Source organism: Homalodisca vitripennis, unplaced genomic scaffold (assembly GCF_021130785.1).
Source record: "Homalodisca vitripennis isolate AUS2020 unplaced genomic scaffold, UT_GWSS_2.1 ScUCBcl_2492;HRSCAF=7318, whole genome shotgun sequence".
Taxonomy (NCBI): domain Eukaryota; kingdom Metazoa; phylum Arthropoda; class Insecta; order Hemiptera; family Cicadellidae; genus Homalodisca; species Homalodisca vitripennis.
The window spans coordinates 32285-53127 of record NW_025778619.1 but is presented as its reverse complement, the minus strand read 5'-3'; the positions used below and the strand labels follow the sequence as shown (position 1 = coordinate 53127).

The window sequence follows — 20843 nt, the reverse complement described above, 5'->3', positions numbered from 1 at the left end:
ATCAATAAGAGTTTGCCTTAAATTTTGAGTCTACACTTGAACATAATCTGTGTGGTATATTTTAGAATTAACATTTCTGTTGGTATTTCTAAATAAAGCTTTTTTACTTTGCACATATTCAAAAGGTATGAGTGGTGGTGTGGGCGGAACTCTCGCCTTTCCTTATAGCAATAATCAGTTGTCTGTAGATATGTGACGAAAATTATCTTTAAAAGAAATGTTATTTAGTCTACAAGTCGCATTTAAATTCTGTAAACTTACAGGTGCTCCACAATTTTAACTCTGATTGTCCTGTTTGTTAATTCGACAAATGGGTGGCATTGGCCTCAATTTGGTAGCTGCCCTCAAATGGAGGTCAAAGGAAACTTCAACCTTCAGGATGTAAGAATATGTTCATTATATATAATTAAAATAAGAGTTACAGATGAGAATATGATCATGTATGCTTATGAGAACTTTAATGTAAATGAGTTATAGTGTTTAGCTCACAGACATAACGACATATGTTTTTTAACTCTAAAATATCGATGATAATATGACAGACAATAGACAAGTTCTGTATTTACATAATCTTGGAGATTAGTAATGTGTCATGTGGTTACAATAATGGTAATTATTAAATATATGTCTTTTTCGCGTACTCATCCATTGAGTGAAATGGTCTCTTTATCAGCCAGTCCCTTGTTTAGTTGTTGTGCAGGTGTGTTCTTCAGTTCTTCTGGCAGCAGGTTGAACAATTTCGTTCCAGCATATGTTGTTTTTTTTGCTGAACAGACTTAAGTGATGAGGTTGTAAGACAAAGCATGTTAGGGTGGTGTATATCTTAATTTCTTGGTTTTAGACAAGTAGAGACTGTGTGCAAGATAAGTTCTTGTATATACAGTGCCACCATCTTAGAATTTTAAGTTCGGCAAAATGCTGTTCAACAGCTTTCTCTGTATCCAAGACATCTAACAGCACGCTTTTGTTGTACGAAGACTCTTTCTAAATTTGCAGAAGTTGTTCCACCCCAAGACGCTATACCATATCCTTTGTGAGACTCGAAAAAGGTGAAGTAGGCAGTTCTTGTTACCTCTGGAGTACAAAGTTGATTGAACCCAGCAGAAGATAAGTTCCCAAGCAGAGTTTCCTGCACAGTTGGACTACATGTGGCTTCCAACATTTAGAGTCAATGAGACGATTATAGTCAATTGCAATGCCAAAATACTTTGTATTAGTTTTAAGGTCATTACCAGTTATTCCTACATCTACATTCTTGCCTTTGGTTTTGAAAACTACTTGGACAGTTTTTTCTTTGTTAAGAACCAAGTGATTAGGAGCACAGTATTCTTTAGTAGCATTGAAAGCTCTATCTGTGTTAATTAGCGTTTGCTCTTTATTCTTTCCTTCTGTAGTAATGACAGTATCATCTGCATACATTATTGTTTTACAGATTCCTTGCATATGAGTTGGTTGGTAGGTCATTAGTCAGGAGAAGGAATAATACTGGTTCCAACATAGATCTTTGTGGTACTCCTCATTTTACATGGAGTGGCTTTTATTGTACTTTTTCTGTTATGTTACGGTACTGGTTGTGTGCTGCATCTCTATGAGCTGTTCTCAATTACTCAAATAGGTATGGAACCCCTTTACTGATTCTCCTTCTGTACCTAGTGCTTTCAGTTTTCTATTAAGCAGTTGTGATTGAGGCAGTCAATTACTTTACTGAAGTCTACAAACAAGCTGGTTACAACACAGCCCTCTTCTAGTTTGTCTATGATGTGCTCTACAAGTTGTACGAGAGCAGTTGCAGTTGATCTGCCTTTTAAGAATCACTGCTGTGGATGAGTCATGAGTAAACAAGGATATGTTGCTCATGGTAATGTAGAAGCTGTTCCAAGACTATCTTTTCAATAACTTTTGAGAAAGTAGGTATGAGAGAAATAGGTCGGTAATTATTTGTTTCCTTTTGTACTTTGGATATACTTCAGCGATTTTAAGTTGGACTAGGAAAACTCCTAACTGTAATGATATATTTGTTAGTGGAGCAGTCAATTCTTTTACAGGTTTTTGCAAGGTATCCCTTTAAATTATTTAGGTTTCGGAGTGTCTATTATATTAATAACATCCTTTTCAGTCATTGATCGAAACTGGAATCTGTTCACAGAATATATTGATAAACATTACATTCGAAACCCTCATTATGCATAACTGTTATTTCTGAATTACAACTGTTCTCGCTCAACTGTAGTTGGCCATTTATATTATAAGTTTTTTAAAAAGGTGTTCATAGAAAGCACTCTATGAGAATTTGAGATATGGTTATTTTTGCTAAAACAACAATATTTGTAGACTCTAGGTGTGGAATATTATAATGTAATCTATTATATTTTATTATTTATCATCACATTTTTTAACCAACTGAATGCATAACAAAAATTATATCAGAAACCATTTTGTTGCAAAATTTATGTGTGACATTTTGGAATGAGAAAATATGTTTTTCCTTAAGAAATACAATATTTTCACAGTACAAATGGGTTTTTAAATAATGAGCTTTTATTTTAATTACAAATATAGATAATGAAAACTAGATTTATCTTACATGAGTGTTTATTTCTTTATTTTTTCATGAATAATGGTAACATTTTTAAGTAAGTGTTTATGAACATTGTGTCAGCACACCATGTGAGGTATCAAATTATTTGATTTAAAATAAATGTAAATAGTGTTAGTTACAGGGGGTTTTTCAAGCAAATTAGTGATGCTCATCGTTCAATGTGTTGTGGGCATGTCTATTTTACACTGAAAATTGGATCTGCATTTACTCTATCCAAATCTGTATAAGACACATTTGTAAAAAATGTTACTTGTACGTTTCTTAAAGTTAGCGATTAAGGGGAGAGGGGGGATATTTAAAAAATGATCCGAGAGAGTGTTGACAGTTTTTCCTTTCAGAGGAAAAGTCTTCTCTCTAAGAAGATTTCAATTTTATTTCAAACCAATTTCATCAGTCAAATGCCATTTGGTAGAAACGAACACTCCCATCTTTTCCTTTGTAGATAAGTGTTACATGTTGTGTTGCAGTAAATTCATAGAAAAATAGCAAGAAATAGCAAAATTTAACTCTTTGAACTTTTTAATGGAGTTTATAATACTTTTGATACTAACTTAGAAAATCTAGCCCATACATAACAATAAAACCCTTGCTTTTTTAGTATGCGATGCAGACTTTATGTGGTCTGTTGTATTATTATAAGAATAATCTAGGTTATGCAATAACAATTACAATTGTTTATTAAAAACAACTAAAAGTGGAACATTTCAGTTCTTGGGCATTTGGTACCAGCAAGCCAGTGCCAACATGGAGTTTGAGGGAAGAGGACGGTGTGTAACCGCTAACTACACTAATGGAGAAAAAAACAATACAGTGGACGTAATCAACTCTATTATCAGAGAACCGTAAGATTATTATTATTATTTGCCCTTAGTATCACTAGTTATTTGGGATTTATTAAATAGGAGAGAATAGTACTGTATTTTATAGCTATAACAATTGTAGTATCCATATAATATAAAGGAAAAAAACAAATTACAACTAATGAATGAAGTACAATTACTCGTAATTACGATCCGGCTGTAGCGTAACGACCTTGAATTTTATCCCATAAAAGCACTGTTAAATTTCAAACACCTTTTTGTCCTTTTTTGTTTACTTAGGATTTGAATGAGAAACCTCTCATTGCACAGCCCTAAAGGATGTTTGCACTTGCTTCTAGAATGATAGGATATTCAGGAGGGGTAAGGTTGGGAGTAGGGGCCGCCTCCTGTGGAAGTCCCCGGAGGATGGATAGCGGATACCTTATTGGTCCACTGTACCTGTTATGTCTCCTTGGAAGAAGGGGAGGCAGCTCTGTTTCAGTCCCTCCAGAAAAAGTGGGGGGGGGCAGCAATTTCTCGTGTCAAAGCCTTTAACACGACAATAATTTGAGATATTATTCTCCCAAATAGAGTAACATATTTTTGAGTCCAAAAATATATCATTAATAATTTATTCCGTAATGTTTTGTATATGGGGTAAAATTAACTCACATTTTTCAAAATAAAATTATGTGAATCCCTCAGGATATATATCACATACTTACTGTAAAAGTTTCAAGTCTTTATCATCAGCAGTTTTCAATTGTACCTGTTATAAAGTAGCCCAAAACCACCACTTCAGATGTCTATAGTTACTGGTGAAATGGTCCAAAACTTTTTTTCAACTTTCTCGGCATCCAAGACATACTGAAAGATTATGGCAGTAAAATAAAAAAAAAATACTTAACTCAAAATCGATTGCATCACCTTAAGGGGGCTCCACACACCCTGAGAAGTCATCCTCTACAGTAGGCTAGACCTATTGATTCTCCTTTTGACCCCCCAATATCTCGACATTTGCAATTAGTCAAGTACCCCTCCTGGACAACCATAGGGTTGCCCAAATTTAAGTTACACGTTGGTTAATACGTAATGTGAAAAAAATAAAAAATCCACAATTTCAGAATGGATTTCTTCTTTTACTAATGGTAGAAAATGAATGGGTATCAAATTAAAAAATGGGTATGAATTTAAAAAATTATGAATTGAAAACCACATTTTTCGATATAATACTTTTATAATTTATTAGCTTTTGGTCTTCACTTATTAGTTTTAAGTTTCTTTCTTTTTTATCATATTTTTTCTATTTTATACGTATGTTTTTCTGTAAACAATAACTGATGATGCCTTAACCGGCGAAAGCGCTTTTAAATAAATTAAAATTGTGGAAGAATAAAAATTTCTTTAATATTAAAAATATGAAAAACCCTAAAAAGCTAATTATATTTTTAAAGTGAGGTATCATCCATAATTCTACGATTAAAAATAAGAGCCCAATTGTTTCAAGTTAACATTGTTGATCGTCTTTTATAGTCATGCAGGTTTTGAGTGTTTTTTTTTACTGAACATGAAGAAATGAAATGATTGAGATTCGTGTAGAAACGTGCAGCAGCTGGTGCAAATGGATATCTCAAGTAATGGTATTTCACCACCTTTAGCTGTTACTTGTCAGATTTAACCCTGTTATAGTTGTCTTCGAAATCTTCCTCCTCTGTTATCAATTAAATGATTTAGTCTTTTACCTTAAAAACAATCATGCATTATCACTTTGACTGAACACGATCACCTTACGTTTTCTATTCCTGCTTAACAGATCCAACAAAATTTTCACAATGGATGGTACCATGGTGCTTGAAGATCCAAGCAAGAATGAAGGCAAATTTGAGGTTATTCTTCCAACACACTGTAAGTTTAGTTGTTACTAACATATATAAGGTAGCAATACATTCCCATGGTGATCCATACAAAATGACAAAAATTTAACTTTGGAGAGAAAACTACAGTAAAAAATCAATTAATTACTGATGATTGTGGTTTATAATCCAGTGGCATAGTAGGGAGTGATCGAGGAAACCTTTTTGTGCCTAGTAAAAATAGTAATCCTTTACTGTTATCAAAAAATCATGGATTTTAAAAATCAAATAAAGGTATAAACTATTATCTGTAACTGATACGAGATAACTCATACAAATTTTGATAATTTAATTTTAAGTAAAACATTATAAACATTAGTTTTCTATAGTTTATTTTATAGTTACTGTATTTTAGGCTGTGATACAGATTTAAGAAGTTAGTGTTTTGAAAAAGAAAAACAGTATAAAAGAAGAAAAGAATCAGCATTTAAACCAAAATTTATAAATTGTTTGTAATGGACCAAATTTAGAAAACTATTGTTTAGTTTTATATGAATTATTTTATATAAACCGGCCTACCCTTGATATTTAACAAATTTGAGTGTTGGGCGGTATTCGTATTTCCAATATCAATCTCTTTTCTATCCAAAATAATGTATTTTTAGGTATAATACATTTTTATAAACATGAGAGAAATGCTTCTTCCTGCAATGAAATTAAACATCACCTGGTGCTAAGGAAGAAAGAATTTAAGGCGAAACTAGTTCAGACTAAAAAATAAACTACCATGATAATGTAATAAGTAACTCGCATAATGTCTGTAAAACAATATGGAGAGTAATTAATTATGAAGCATGTAATAAGGGAAAATCTCTAGACTCTTTTGATGCTTATTTTGATTTAGGCACAGGAGAATCATGTAATCTGTCTGAACTGTGTGAAACGTTTAATAACTTATTGTAATATGGTAGAAGAGCAGATTAAACTTAATTTGACTCATAGCTGTGTGTGTAGAATGTTTTTGCCAGTGAGGATTCCAATGGTTTCTCTCTCAAAACCATCTCTGAATTATACTTGGAAAAAATAGTTTCATCACTCGTTAATAAATTTTCACTGGTTATGGTGATATTCCAAAGCCAATAATTAAATACTTATGCCAAATCATTTTTAATCAAACCACTACTTCATGTAATTAATGCATCCCTTATTAGTAGAGCTTTTCTTAGCAGGCTAAAGATTGCTTACATAAAATCTATATTCAAGATTGGCAAAACAAAAGATTTGAAAATCTACCATCCAATTTCATTACTATCAACATTTTCAAAAATATTTGTAAAAGTAATGTCTAATCAATTGACAGAATACTTATAATCTAATAAACTTCTTGTGACAGAACAGCATGGCTTTCAAGCAAGCAGATATGCTGTTACAGCTGGAATAGAATACATTGGATCAATAATAAATCCCATTGACAAAGGTGGGACAACTGTTGGAGTCTTCATGGACATGTCTAAGGCTTTTGACAGTGTGTCACACAGTAAATTACTGCAGGTGCTGGCTAATTTTGGTCTGAATGATAGACGCTTGTCCTGGCTTAAATCATACCTAGCTGACAGGGCACAGTTTGTTGAGATCAGTTATCGTGATGAATGTAATAGAAAAGTAACTTATCAATCTACTCGAAAAAATATGAAATGTAGTGTTCCACAGGAATCCATTTTGGGACCATTGCTTTTTATTATTTACTTAACCTCCTGAGTCCAGAGTGGCTAATACTAGGCACTTGTCTTGATAGTACTTGAGACCTGAGGATTTCAATAAGATTTAGCAACTATGAACCGAAGTGCCTTTTATTAGGCACTCTAAAAAATTGGCCTTGAGTCCCGAGAATTTTTTTCTTTAAAATATCATATGACATGATAATAACTTGTCTATTAAACAAATGAAAAGAGCCAAAAAAAAATATTTAAAAAATTCTGTTGTGCCTTATTCTACCCTTTTTGATTGTCCTAATAATAGGCACTTCGGACTGAAATGGGTAGAAATGGTATAAAAACATAGTACATCCAGTTAAACCATATATTTTATTGAGTGTCAATTAACATGAGTACAAAAGAATTAAAAATTACTGCACTGAGCTATCGTAATCAGACTTCCATGGTTTCTGTTGATTTTTGAGTTAATTAAAAATACTAAGTTAATTAGGATTTTTAAATCATGACCCTCAAATTACTTTGTGTGGTATTTAGCCAAAACAGTTCCTTCCATCTACAAGGCAAAGATAAACTTTGCACTGTGTACAAAAAACAGTAGATTTTTTTAAACACTTTGGAAGAGCACACCTCTTTTGGATTTTCTTTGTCACCTCCGGTAAGTGGGTGGCGCCTTGCAGTCTTTTCTCTAAACATGGGCCCGCACTCTTCCTACGATCCAAAAATCCTTCTTCTTGGTGTCCTTGATCTTCATCCCCATTTTCATCAACAATCCAGACGAACACTATTCTTCTCAATCATGGATTTACCTAATTCCAACTTGAAATGCCTGAATTGAACAATGTCCTTGGGAGATACTCCTGACGATTTCTTAATCTCCCTCATCTGAAGCCATGCATTTCCTAGGGCTACATCAAAAAAGTGCAATAAACATCTAACTGTCCATTTTTTTTAGTTCTAGATCTCGAAGGGCAATAAGATAGTATTCTGTCTATCAAATCCACCCCTCCCATATTTTTGTTGTATGACTGCACCACACTTGGTTGGGACACTTGAATATACCTCTTCTCAGCCTTTGACCACCTTTTAACCTCACACATGGGCTCAACGGACTCATTAGTTGAGATCATAGTTACGGATTTGTTATCCAGCCACTTTGTTTAATTGCTATCGCACCATCGGCGCGAACACTGACAGTGGCTGAACCCCTACTTTGGCTTTTCTTTAAAAATCTTGTCGTCAGGAAGATCATTATCCTGGGGAAGCCTATCCTTCCTTAAAGTCCCCTGAGCATCTAATTCCACGATTAAGAAGTTCTTCAGCTAATCGTACAGTATTAAAATATCTGTCGATGTAAATGACATGACCAGGAAACTAAAGACCGAGTTAGATAAAAGAACGGCAGACTCACATTGCCAAAAGCTTCCAGCAATATCTTGAGTTAAAGGTGGTCTGATTCTGGTAAACCACAAAGTCACATATAATCCCAGTAGGATTAGCCAAAACAAATACCTTAATTCCTAAGGGGTTGGGCTTGTTGGGAATGTACTGTTTTAAGTCACTTGTGCCACTGAAGGGTATCATCATCTCATCTATACAGATGTGTTGATTTCTGGTTTTGTTTTTAAGCATCCTAACAAAACACCGGTCAATCAGTGGTCTTATTTTCCATAGCCTATCGGCTTTCCTTTGCTCTTCATTAATGTCATCATCAAAGACAATTTTTAGTGAATTTCTCTATTTGAAAAAACCTGTCCCTAGACATATGATCAGCAACTACAGCAACTCTCCATTCCTTGTCCCAATACATACGTATTTGGGGCAAACTGTAGGGATGACATTACAAAATTTACTCCCAACCAAACTTTGAATTCTCTCAAGATAAGTTTCAAACTTTTACCTGTCTTAAGTACATAAGTCTGGTTTGCTTTTCTCCACAAATTGTAAAAGAATATCATCATCATAATATAGTTCAACAAACCTTCTCATTACTCCAATTCGTACAGTCCAGTGGTATATACGAAGGTTCGTGAAGAGTCACAGGATCAGGAGAAAAAATGCCTTTTCTCCATGGTTCGGCAGTAGGTATGTTCTTTGTTCTCTTGATTGGTGGTTGCAGTTTAGTATTTTTCTTCCTTTTGGCTAGTTGATTTTTCTGAAAAACAATCAATAAAATAAAATAAATCATGTACTCAGTTAAAGTATTTAATAATTTTCAACAGAATTTTAAGTAGAATGTGTAAACCATAGTAATTACATGTATTTTTGTTTGTATAAGTTAGATTACATTAGGTTAGGTTAGGATAAAGAAATTTGATGATCAAGTTACCTTTTACTGCTGTTGATGTTGTGGGTTCGTTATCGCTGTCACTAGTTGAGGGATGATAGTCAGGGTCGCTGTCAGTATTGTCACTCCAATTCGCTTGAAATAAAGATTGCTCTCTTGTGCTGGCACTGAGGACATTATCTTCATTTTCTTCATCATTGAAATCCTCGATCTCAGAATCATCAGTCCCAAACAGACAAGCATTGATTTTTCTTGTGTCACTGTAAAAAAGTTTTATACTGAAATTCAACATAATAAAGACCGAAGTTACTAGTATTAAGGTATTAGTAAAATACTGCCTTTTGGTCTTTAGCCCTGTGTGCCTAATATTAGTCACTTAGATTGCACAACAATTTGTCCTATAAAGAAACTGATTATTGTTGCATTTAATACACTACATAATAACCTTGTGATGTGTTTATGACATATAAATATAATTATAAAGTAAAACAATGGTTTTATCTACTTACATCGTTGATTTGTAGAGGATGATTTTCTGGGTGGTGTTGCCATCTTGTTTGTTTCAATGCTGTGTTCACACTGACGCACCCTAGCGGTGAGTTGAGGAACTACATCAACAAGGAACATTTCTAACCTGTACAGTGCTACCCCCTATGGGGCAGTCCTGATAACCAGCAAGCCATGGAGAGAATTTTGAAGTTAAGTGACTAATACTAGGCACTCAGGAATTTGTTTAAGTATACATCAGTTTACGCTCAGGACTCAACTGAGTTGTAGTTAATGGCCTAGTATTAGTCCCACTTAGGAGTTAATTAGAAAAAACAACAAAAATCCCTGGGTCTCAGGAGGTTATATGGATTACCAAGACTTGACTATATAAGCGTTCAAATATCCAGTAATGATAAAGAAAAACTCGAAATACCATCATTTACATGTTTATCAGAAACAAACCAGTATCTTAATGCCAAAAACCTCTTAATTAGTCCTAATAAAACTAATTACATTAATTTTTCAGCAATGTTAAACTATACAAAAATATATTTAACATTGCAATCGACAACAATATCTTAGAAGAAGTGCGATCAACAAAATTTCTGGGAATTAATATTGATAGTTCACTAAGTTATAATCTTCATGTCATCGGTGTCTGTAAAAAAAATTAATTCTGGTCTGTATGCATTGAAAAAATGAAAAATATTTATAGTAAAAAAAACCTTGAGGATGATTTATTTCTCCTTAATTAACTCACATATTACTTATTGACTTGTTATCTAAGGTGCCACATCGCACAGCATGTAAAATAAAATACTTGTTTTACAAAAAAAATTCAGAATCATACTCAATTTACATTGGTTAGATTCTGTAAAGGGCCATTTTTTCTGAATTGGATATTCTAACTCTTTTTGGGCAATATATATATATATATATATATATATAAACAATGCTTTATGTAAAACAAATCAGCAGCCAACAATCTATTCTGGGCTCAACCCATCATTATAGTACCAGAAGCCTTGATAAGCATGCATTTCCCTGTCATAGGCTGGAGCTGTTTGCAGAGAAGCCATTCTATACAGGATTTAAATTCTTCTATCAACTCCCTAGTAATTTAGGAAATGAAAATAATTAAAAAAATTAAACCTATTTAAAAGAATACCTGGTGGATATATCTTTATATTCAATTGCAGAATGTTTTGAAAAGTTATAACTTTTCACTAAGTTCAGAAGCAGTAATGAAGCAGAAAATGTGAAAAGATTTAATTGTCTAAGAATCTAAGATTTAATTTAAATATCTAAGGGTAAAAATAGCATTTTTAAGTTTAATAATTTCTTCATACAATTTTTTTAAATATTGACACCATTTGAATTGTACCATTTACTTTTATTGAATAATGTTGATTGATTTACGACCATGTGTAATCAATGAAAGCATTTTTACAATAATTGAGTCGTGTTATATTTAGTTTCTGCTAACTACTATTAGTTTGGCATTCAAAAAATTAATTTTTTGCTCAGTTTTAAAGATAAGGGACATAACTTTCAATTTTCATCACTAAAATACTATGAATACCAAAACCTTACAATGATGTACCACTTGACCTATGTTACATTGAAATTCTTGACGATTAACTCACCCTTATAGTCCAGGACCCTAGAAACAATTTTTATTTTATAAAGCATATAACCTTGATTTTCTTGAAATCTCCCCTAAGAAAGATAATGATAGCAGCTGCACTAGATTTGGTGGTGGTCAAAATAGGATGACATCAAAAGGGTGAAATATAAAATAATATATTTTTACAGATTATATTTTTCTTAGTTTGACGCAATTAAAAAGCAACTATCAGACAAGTAAATAAATATTAAATTTATGTTAGCTGCCTACAGAAAGACCCTTAAAATGGTAATTTTCAGTCTCTGTCTTATTATCTGACTATAATATAACTATCGTTGATATGTCTTATCATCAATTTGCGCTAGAACAAATACAATCTGAGAAAAATGTATCATTTCATTTTTTAATATTTGTTTATAGGTCAATCCCCATCCCCCAACCCCCCATTTAGGTCCCACTTCAACCTCCACCAAAAGTAGCGTGGCTGACATTTAATTTCTTAGGAATTAATTTTCTTTTTTTTTTCTCCTCTATAGATTTCAGGAAAAACAGGTTGCATGTTTATGCATTGTAAATTGGCTCTTGGCTTGTACATTTTGGTTTTCGGATCATATTATGCTTCAAATCAACAAAATTATTATTTAAGAGTTTTTATGGTCAATTTAACTAGGGAAATACTCATATATAAAAACAAATACAGGGTGAGTGGCTCTTGGTGTGACAAAATTTTTTGGATTATAGCGCAGTGTAAATGTGATACAATGGCGGTTATAAAAAAGTCTAACTCCAAAAATTAGGTCTGAAATGAATTATTTGCAGTTTTTCTAAAAACCCGTGTTTTTGTACGTAAATCTGATATTTCTCAGCAACGGATAGACATATGTGAGCAAACTACATAATTTTTTAGATTCTCCGTTTAAATTTTCAATTTGAAAAAGTTACCGGTTCAAACGGTAAGAAAAGAAAATTAAGCTTCAGGTCGATTGAAATGGCAAAGTTGCCAAGTTTCAGAAAAACTGAAATTATCATTGAACCCCATCTTTTTACCACACCCTGTACATAAGAATGTGTCAAGTGATATTAAAAACTTTGACATTTAATAGGCTTTAAAATGGTATGCCATATGACCATAGTTAAGTATTTCGGTTACCTACTTTTATTGGTTTGAATATTAAAAAACATGCAAGCTACAAAAAGATTAAAACAATTTAATAACAACTGTACTGAATTTTTATGTTTTTTAAAACTGCCCTATAAAACAAGGAATTGAAGATTACAAAAAAGTAAAGCAGTTTTTAAAATAATTTGTGGGATGCTAGTTACGAATAATGGTCACATCCTTTATCAATGTTTTAATTTCTTATCTTATCACTTTCACCTTATTATTGTACATTCATTCCTTATCATGTTTTATAAGACCAGTGTCCACATGAATTACTTCTACCTCCAATAAACTATTTTTCTGCTCAATTTAGTCAAGTGTAGGCTGCCATGGAGTTCACTACTCGAGAATACGCTGATATGCACTTTATTTACGGGCTTTGTGATGGAAATGCGCGTGCTGCCCAAAGAGAGTATCAAGTTCGCTACCCTGATCGCAGAACTTCCCAGTCATTCTGTGTTCTCAAGACTTCCATCAACGTCTTGTGGAGGGAGGTACAGTTCACAAAAGACCTAACGAAGTAGGACACATTGTTCATGATGTAGGATTAGATGAAGTAGTTCTAAATTCAGTTCGGAATGATGGTAGTAGAAAACTTGCTAGAGACGTAGGTGTATCACAATGGAAGGTTTTGAATATTTTGCATAAGAATAAGTTCCATCCATACCATTTAACGCCTGTTCAGGGTCTTAAAGCAACTGATTATGCTCCTAGGGTACAAATCACCCACACCGGACAAGGGAACAATCCTTTCAAACGCGTTTTAGTATTAATGCTTGGTGTCGAGTCTTAGGCGACCAATTGATTGGCCCCCACATATTTGATGGAACTGTAACTGAAACAAACTACTTAGATTTTTTGCAATACGACCTACCTAACCTTCTAGATGGTTAGAACAATGTTAAAAGAAGACGAGCTTATATTCCAGCAGTATGGAGCCCTCCACATTTTAATGCAACAGTACGTCAATGGCTGACTGAAAACTATCCCGAGTGGATTGGACGTGTGGGAACTGTCGCATGGCCTGCCCAATCTCCCGACCTTACACCTATGAACTTTTTTTGTGTGGGGTTTTTTAAGCAGGAAGTTTATTCCACCCCAGTAAAAACTCAGAAGAAGAATTACGAGGCAGAATTGGTCTGGCTGCTCAAAGGCTTTAGGAAAAACTGTCTTTTTAAAATGACCGTGAGGAGCAATGAGGAAAGCGAGCAAGAGCTTGTGTGAGAAAAGAAGGTCAACATTTTGAGAATGAACTGCAATGATTTTACTTTTAATGTTTTGTGTTCATGAGGTATTCTAATTTTCATTTGCTTTATTGATAATTGATTAAAGTTCCATGATTAAATATCTTTACTAATGCTCAAAAAATATGTTTATTATACTGTCCTATGACTACTCAGTGTTAACTTTTAACCTATACTAATTTTTTTTAATAGCAAAACACCTAAATAGTTTTGGTATGGCATACCTTGTTTTATGAGGCAGTTTTATAAAACATAAAAATTAAGTGCAGTTTTTATTAAATTGTTTTAATCTTTTTGTAGCTTGTTTTTTTTTTTAATATTCAAACCAATAAAAGTAGATAACCGAATACTTAACTATGGTCATATGGCATACCATTTTAAAGCCTATTAAAAAATGGCAAAGTATTTAATATCACTTGACACATTCTTGTGTACAGGGTGTGGTAAAAAAGATGGGGTTCAATGATATTTCAGTTTTTTTTGAAACTTAACAACTTTGCCATTTGAATCGTTCTGAAGCTTAATTTTCTTTTCTTACCGTTTGAACCGATAACTTTTTCAAATTGAAAATTTAACGGAGAATCTAAAAATTATGTAGTTTGCTCACATATGTTTATCCGTTGCTGAGAAATATCAGATTTACGTACCAAAACACACGGGTTATTTAGAAAAACTGAAAAATAATTCATTTCAGACCAAATTTTTGGAGTTAGACTTTTTTATAACCGCCATTGTATCATATTTACATTGCATTATAACCCAAAAAATTTTGTCACACCAAGAGCCACTCACCCTGTATATTTCTCCCTCTAAACATATAAAGAGAATCATATTACACTGTATATAGGTTTTATATTCTAAATTAGAGTGGTGAACTTCAAGAAATAGTTAAACACATTGAAATAAAAAAATAGTTCTTATAAATGTATATAGTGTTTTATTTTTTGTAAAATTAACAATTTCAAGTGTAAAAAAGCCTGTTATCCTTTAAAATTATCCATTGTCAACAATAAACTTTAAACAAAACGATTACACTTGATCTTACACTGAATGTTATTTTTCAAAATATATAAAAATCCTAAGTAAATGTTTTCATCATATCATTGTGTATGTATTAATAGCAAAATAACAAGTAAAGTTATAAAATAGTAATTTTTCTTATTTAGTTTTCATCACAAAAAAATTTCAGTGTCCTTTTTTGACACTTGGTAGTACTTTTGAGACTCAGGCACACAATTTTGGACCTTCAGTACAAGATTACAGTCTTGAGCTAAGATAACATAAGTTTTTTTTGCCTTTAAAAGGCTACAGTTTCATTAGTTGGTCAAAAGTAAATAAGATGATTTATATTGTACTCAGTACTATACCTGTAAACTTGAATACTAGTTTTGTTACTGTAAAAGGATTGTGACCAGCTTACCCAGTGGAAGATTATTATCTGTAGAGTCGCAAGATTTATCAACACAATTTTATTGTTTCAGTTATGTGGTGGAACACCGATATTAAAGGATCTTTCTGGGTTTTGGACACGGATTACGAGTCTTACAGTGTTGGTTACAGTTGTGCGCAGTTTTTCTGGTTCTTCCATGACTGTGAGTATAGAATAAGTTTTTAAAATATCTGGTGCTCAAAATAGTTTATTAATTCAAAAACATTAGGTTTTACCAGTTTCCTCATTTTTGCAATCCATTCGCCAGTTGTTCCCTTTGATACGTCGACTGGCACAATCGTGTAATGCAATCAAACCAACACATTTTCCATGAAAATACTTAAACAAAATTTGATTTAAAAACAACGTATCAAACCATTAAAATTGTGGAGAAACTATGGTGCGTTGTCAGATTAAACTTGATCAGCTTTGATTGAGTTTGATTTAGGATGTTTTGAACTGAATCTTTAACAAAGTAATCCAAATATTTGATCAAGATCGATTGGTTGTTATTAGTGAATTTCATAGAGTTTGACCAAAAATTTGTTCAAACCTTTATGAAAGGTTTTCTCAAGTCTAGTTTATGAAACACACTTATCTATATAACATGATATAGTAAATATAACAATAACCTTTGTCTCATTTTTGATTTTATTATAATCGATTAGGTGAATAAACAGTATTATATGAAACAAATGGATTTTACATTGTTAAATGCTGAATTTGTTGATGTAGTGGAGAAGATAACTAAGCAGTAAGAACTTCTAATCTTATCTTAAAGTGTTGATTACACAATGTACCTTGACTTTATCCATAATGCTATTTCAATCAACATGAGAAATATTCTGCACAATGTGCTTTCTCTCAATGTACCAAAATCTTATCCAACCACAGTAAAATTGTAATATTTTGCTTATTTTTCACTATATTTACTTAAACAGCATGTCATTGGGTTTCTAATAAAATCTTCTAACTAAAGTTATTCATAAAAGATATTTGTAAAACGCTTGTGCTTTGAGTTATTTTATGTCGAAAATTGTAAATAGTTTCATCTTGAAATGAAATCATGAAAGATTTGCTTTATATATTTTTAAATAGACATTCTAATGTTAACAACTGTTCAAAATTTGGTTAATGTATATGTAAGGGTTTTTTAGAATAGTGTGTTTGAATAAATTCAATATATACATACAAAATAATAAAAACTGTAGTTAAAAATGTATTTACTATAACCATCGGAAAAATCTTCAACGTGTTCTGAAACACCTTGTATATGTTCACTGTTTCAGGATCTTTTGCATGTACCTTTCCATCAAGAGATTGATATGTTAGATAAATGACTCTAAACGTTGTAATCTTTAAACTTAGGAACAGTCACATAATTTTCAAAATTGTCAATATTGATAACTGAAGTTGAAAAACTCCTGAAACTGGTTAACGTATGCCCAGAAATACGTTGGTTTAGACGTTTTCATATTTAACCAATTGAAGATGTCAAGGGAAAAAGAAGCTCAGGCACATTTTTGAAACTTTTCAGGAAATAGATTTTGAAGTTTAAAGTCAAGTATCTAAGTTTTTTTAAATGCTAATATTAATACTTAACTTTTTTAATTTCACCATTTCATTATTTGTAATACTAGAATTAAATATTAATATCAATGTTTTTAATATGTTTTTGGTTAAAGTACAGTTTTACAGTAAAAAAACCAGCCTGTTCTTTCCTGTTAAACTAGGACTGCGACTGGGATAGTTTTCACAAACCCAAGTGCAAAATAATATAGACATTTATTTTACATATAAGACTTAGCATATTGAAGATATAATTCAATTTGGAATGCTTCATTTAACACTTTTACCGTATCATGAAATTACAATCACTTACAGTATCATCCGGTCTCACAAACCTGAGGGAAGTTTTTTGCTGTTTTTGGGCTATTCTTGTTTTTTTGTTCAGATTTAAACACAAAATATATTTACAATTATTCCCTGTTGATAACAAAACTAAAATTAATATTTTCTAAATTTACATAATTGCAAAAAATTCTAAAATTTATTAATTTGGGGAATTTAGGATGGAAAATAATATTATAGAATACTGGTATAGTATAAAGCTGTATTTACAAGTATCAGAAATACACATACATTTTTACCGAAGCAATTAAAACTTAAAAAAGGCATAAGTACATACAAAAAAGTATCCATATTTAAGTATCCATATTTTAAGATATTCTGAATACACGAAATGCACAACTTTCTGCTGCACACCAAACAGATGGGTTGACCGCATTTGATACATTTGTAATTGGTTTTTCTTTCCTTAGCAGCTGGGCACTTGGAACATGTCTTCCGTTTTTCCAGTTTGTCACTAGGAACACATTCATTAGGATTTGCAGCTTCTGTTTCTCCAACGTACTCAGTGATGATGCGTCTAATGTCTCTTGGCAAATTTTGAATTTCTAGGCGTCTTGTCATGTGAGGCTTTATAAGTTTTAAGGTCAGATGTTTTATGAATTCAAATCTTGTAATGAGTGGATTTCCACAAAAAGAAACATGTACTATGAATGCATTGACACAACTGATGTCTAGCATTTGATAAAATATGGCTAGAAGCCATCTCCTTGTCCTACGAAATACCATCTTTCCCCCCAAAAAAAGTCATCTTCAGATTCCTGAACCAAATAATTTTCGACAATATAGTGGATGTCATCTTCATCTTCCAGTTGGGGTACATCAACAGCAAAACTATCATCACTTTCACTTTGATTTAGTTCGTTATCAGACACTGCATAGTTTGGATCTTCATCCGAATCGTCAACAGGTTCATCGTCACTATCATCCCCTTCAACATTATGTAGGAGTTGTAAAAGTCGTTCGTAAAATCTTCCATCGTTCACTCTTAAAATTTCCGAGTCACTCATGATTATAACAAGTTATAATAATGTTTTATTATTTCTATGTTTAGAAAACTAATATTTACAAACACGTAGCGCTCACAAAATAACTGGACTGATTCAAGGTCAAAAGCTCTCGACAAACTAAAACCGATCAACAACGGCTCAGGAGAGACCGGTTGACAGCTACTGAGCGTGGAGGGGTCAACCGAACACCAGTAGTGCCAATTTCAGAAACATGAAATTCACCTTCGGTCTCACAGACCGGTGATACGGTAAAAGTGTTAAGAACCCAATTTTATTCATCCAATTGGGAAAGACTGGTGAAGTATTCTTGGGCTAAAGAACTCGAAAAATATATTTAAATCCATTGAATTTGCCATTGTTCTGATTCATTCAGTTAAAAATGATCCAACATCACATTTTCCTCTTTAGCTCAACTACAAACAAAAAACACAAGTTTACTCGCTTCAATTGCATACAAACTTTGCAATCAAACAGAGCAAAAATATTAACAATATTAACTTTCAAAACAACTCAAACAATCCAATCCAAGAAAGACAAAATAACAGATCAGCTGATCCTACTCAAAGTTCTTAGCTGGACTGAGTCTTTTTTCCTCCACAAAAGATCTGAGCTTTTCCTCCCCAGGATGTGGATTTACATATTTTTATTACTTGGGACTGAACTTGTTTTTCCCATAATTGATGTGTAGATACATTAACAATGTTAAATTTTATTATAAATAGAAAAAAATGGATTAAGCATGTTTTTTCCAGGCGTCCTCAATTGTGATAATTGAAGCAAACATCAATAAATTCTAGAAGCTCTGTTCTTATTGTAATTAATATTAATATATCTACAAATTCCAAAATTAAATTAAAGAATATATTAGGAAATACCAAGAATAAATTAAATGAAGAAGAAAAATCTGTAATTTATTAAATTAATTGTAACAATTGTGATTTAAAATACATTGGCCAAACAAAAAGAAAGTTAAAAAAGAGAGCTAAAGAACATAGAACATGTTTAAAATACAAACAAGAAGAAAGATCGGCCATGGGAAAACATGCACTTCAAACTGGATACTCTTTTTAAAATTTAAAATTATTAAAAGAAGTCCAAAATAAAAAAATTCTTTGATGCATATGAAACAATTTTTATAAAAAAGAAACAAAATAATCTAGTAAACAACGAACCTGGGCCTTTCCGAAATTCACCGTTACTTTATTTGATCTAACTAAATATCAACCTTATATATATATATATAAAAGGTTGATATATACATACTGTCCTGTTATAGAATATTATCTCCATGTATTTTTAATGATATATGTTTTTATTTAGTACAAAACTATTTATATTATTATTGTAACCACTTTTATTCAGTTATGTGGTTCTGATAATGTGCTCTTTGAGTACGAAAGGCCTCACAGAAGAAATAAAAAAGTATATATTATTAGAGTGTTTGTTTTAAATTAATAAACAACAATAATTTGATAATTTCAGTAAACAGGATTTACAAAAAATACAGTTTCTTCTACTGGGTAAAAAACTGATTGATGTTTATTTTTCGTTGACATTATTTTGATAATATGGTACTGCATCATTAAAAATAAATATAAAATGTTCTGTTCCAGATACGGCCATATTATTCAGTCGGGTGCAGGATTTGAGCCAAGATGAAGAACAGCAAACTAAATTCTTTAAGCAAACTTATCAGGTCTTGATAGACCATAATCTAGATCCAGCCAATTTCAAGATCTCTGTGAATAAAAACTGTACAGTATAATAAAACATGCACAGTATCTGCTACTATCATATGTTTACAAAACACTGCAATAATATAAATAATATGACTTAGTTCATAACATAATAAAGATATTTATGTGTAGAATCGAATTGCATGAATATAATAAAATGTATAAATACAAAAATTGGTGAGTTTATTTTGAACGATTCGTTCCTCCCATACGTTTATACTTTGAAAAATCCTAACAAAGTAAAATTACTAATAATGTGAATAAAATTTAACTTTTGGAATGAATTATATTACAATTTTGTATATGTTTGAATTAAATTACATGAAAAACATAAAACCAATAGTTAAGACTTTTATTCTTAATTCAATAAAAGTCTTAAATATTGGTTTTATGTTTTTCATGTAATTTAACAGTGACCAATATAAACTCCGTCTACAGCATATGTTTGAATGTCTGTCTTGTTTTAATTCGTTATTAATTAAAGAAAACTCAAATGGATTTATCAAGGATGTGATAGCAGGGGTGCTCTAACAGGGGGGGTGGAGGGAGGAAGGAATTGACCTGACCCTCCCCCCCCCCCCGAAGGCATTTTATTTTAAAATAATCAGTCGTCTAATAGACTATTTTAAACTAAATACATAACATTTATATTGGAACTTTGAAATCAATCATAATCCAATATATAAATTCAAACTTTATAACTATTTTAGTTTTTACGAAATACACTGCACTGCTCTACAATAATTCATTTCAGCTCAAAACGCTAAATATTTTACTTCTACCACCACGCAGCAACTAAGAAAGAGAGGTTAGTTCTTACTATTTGTTGTGTATTCTACCTGTACTCGGTACTTTCAGTAACTAAGTACAAAACACTTGAAGTCTGGAACACTAGGGAGTCTGTATAGAAAATCTCCAAATCATTAAAGGGGGTCTGTGAGTTTTTGAAATTTTAGGTCCTAAGATCTTTATTTTATAGTACTTCTG

At 32.0% G+C, this 20843-nt stretch overlaps 1 protein-coding gene across 1 annotated transcript; it reads left to right on the top strand.

Annotated features, from left to right (window-relative positions):
• Positions 1–234: 234 nt before the first annotated feature.
• LOC124372085 (apolipoprotein D-like) lies at positions 235–20030 on the top strand. The gene is made up of 5 exons (XM_046830452.1): positions 235–381; positions 3308–3441; positions 5213–5304; positions 15255–15365; positions 19734–20030. The coding sequence occupies exons 1-5, from the start codon at positions 349–351 to the stop codon at positions 19883–19885; spliced, it is 522 nt and encodes a 173-aa protein (XP_046686408.1). The 5' UTR covers positions 235–348; the 3' UTR covers positions 19886–20030.
• Positions 20031–20843: the final 813 nt, after the last annotated feature.

Excerpts from the sequence above, each read along its gene's own strand:
- LOC124372085 (XM_046830452.1), top strand. The coding sequence starts at position 349 with ATGGAGGTCAAAGGAAACTTCAACCTTCAGGAT. Across the intron at positions 382-3,307 it reads GAAACTTCAACCTTCAGGAT|TTCTTGGGCATTTGGTACCA; the intron begins GTAAGAATATGT and ends GGAACATTTCAG. Across the intron at positions 3,442-5,212 it reads AACTCTATTATCAGAGAACC|ATCCAACAAAATTTTCACAA; the intron begins GTAAGATTATTA and ends CCTGCTTAACAG.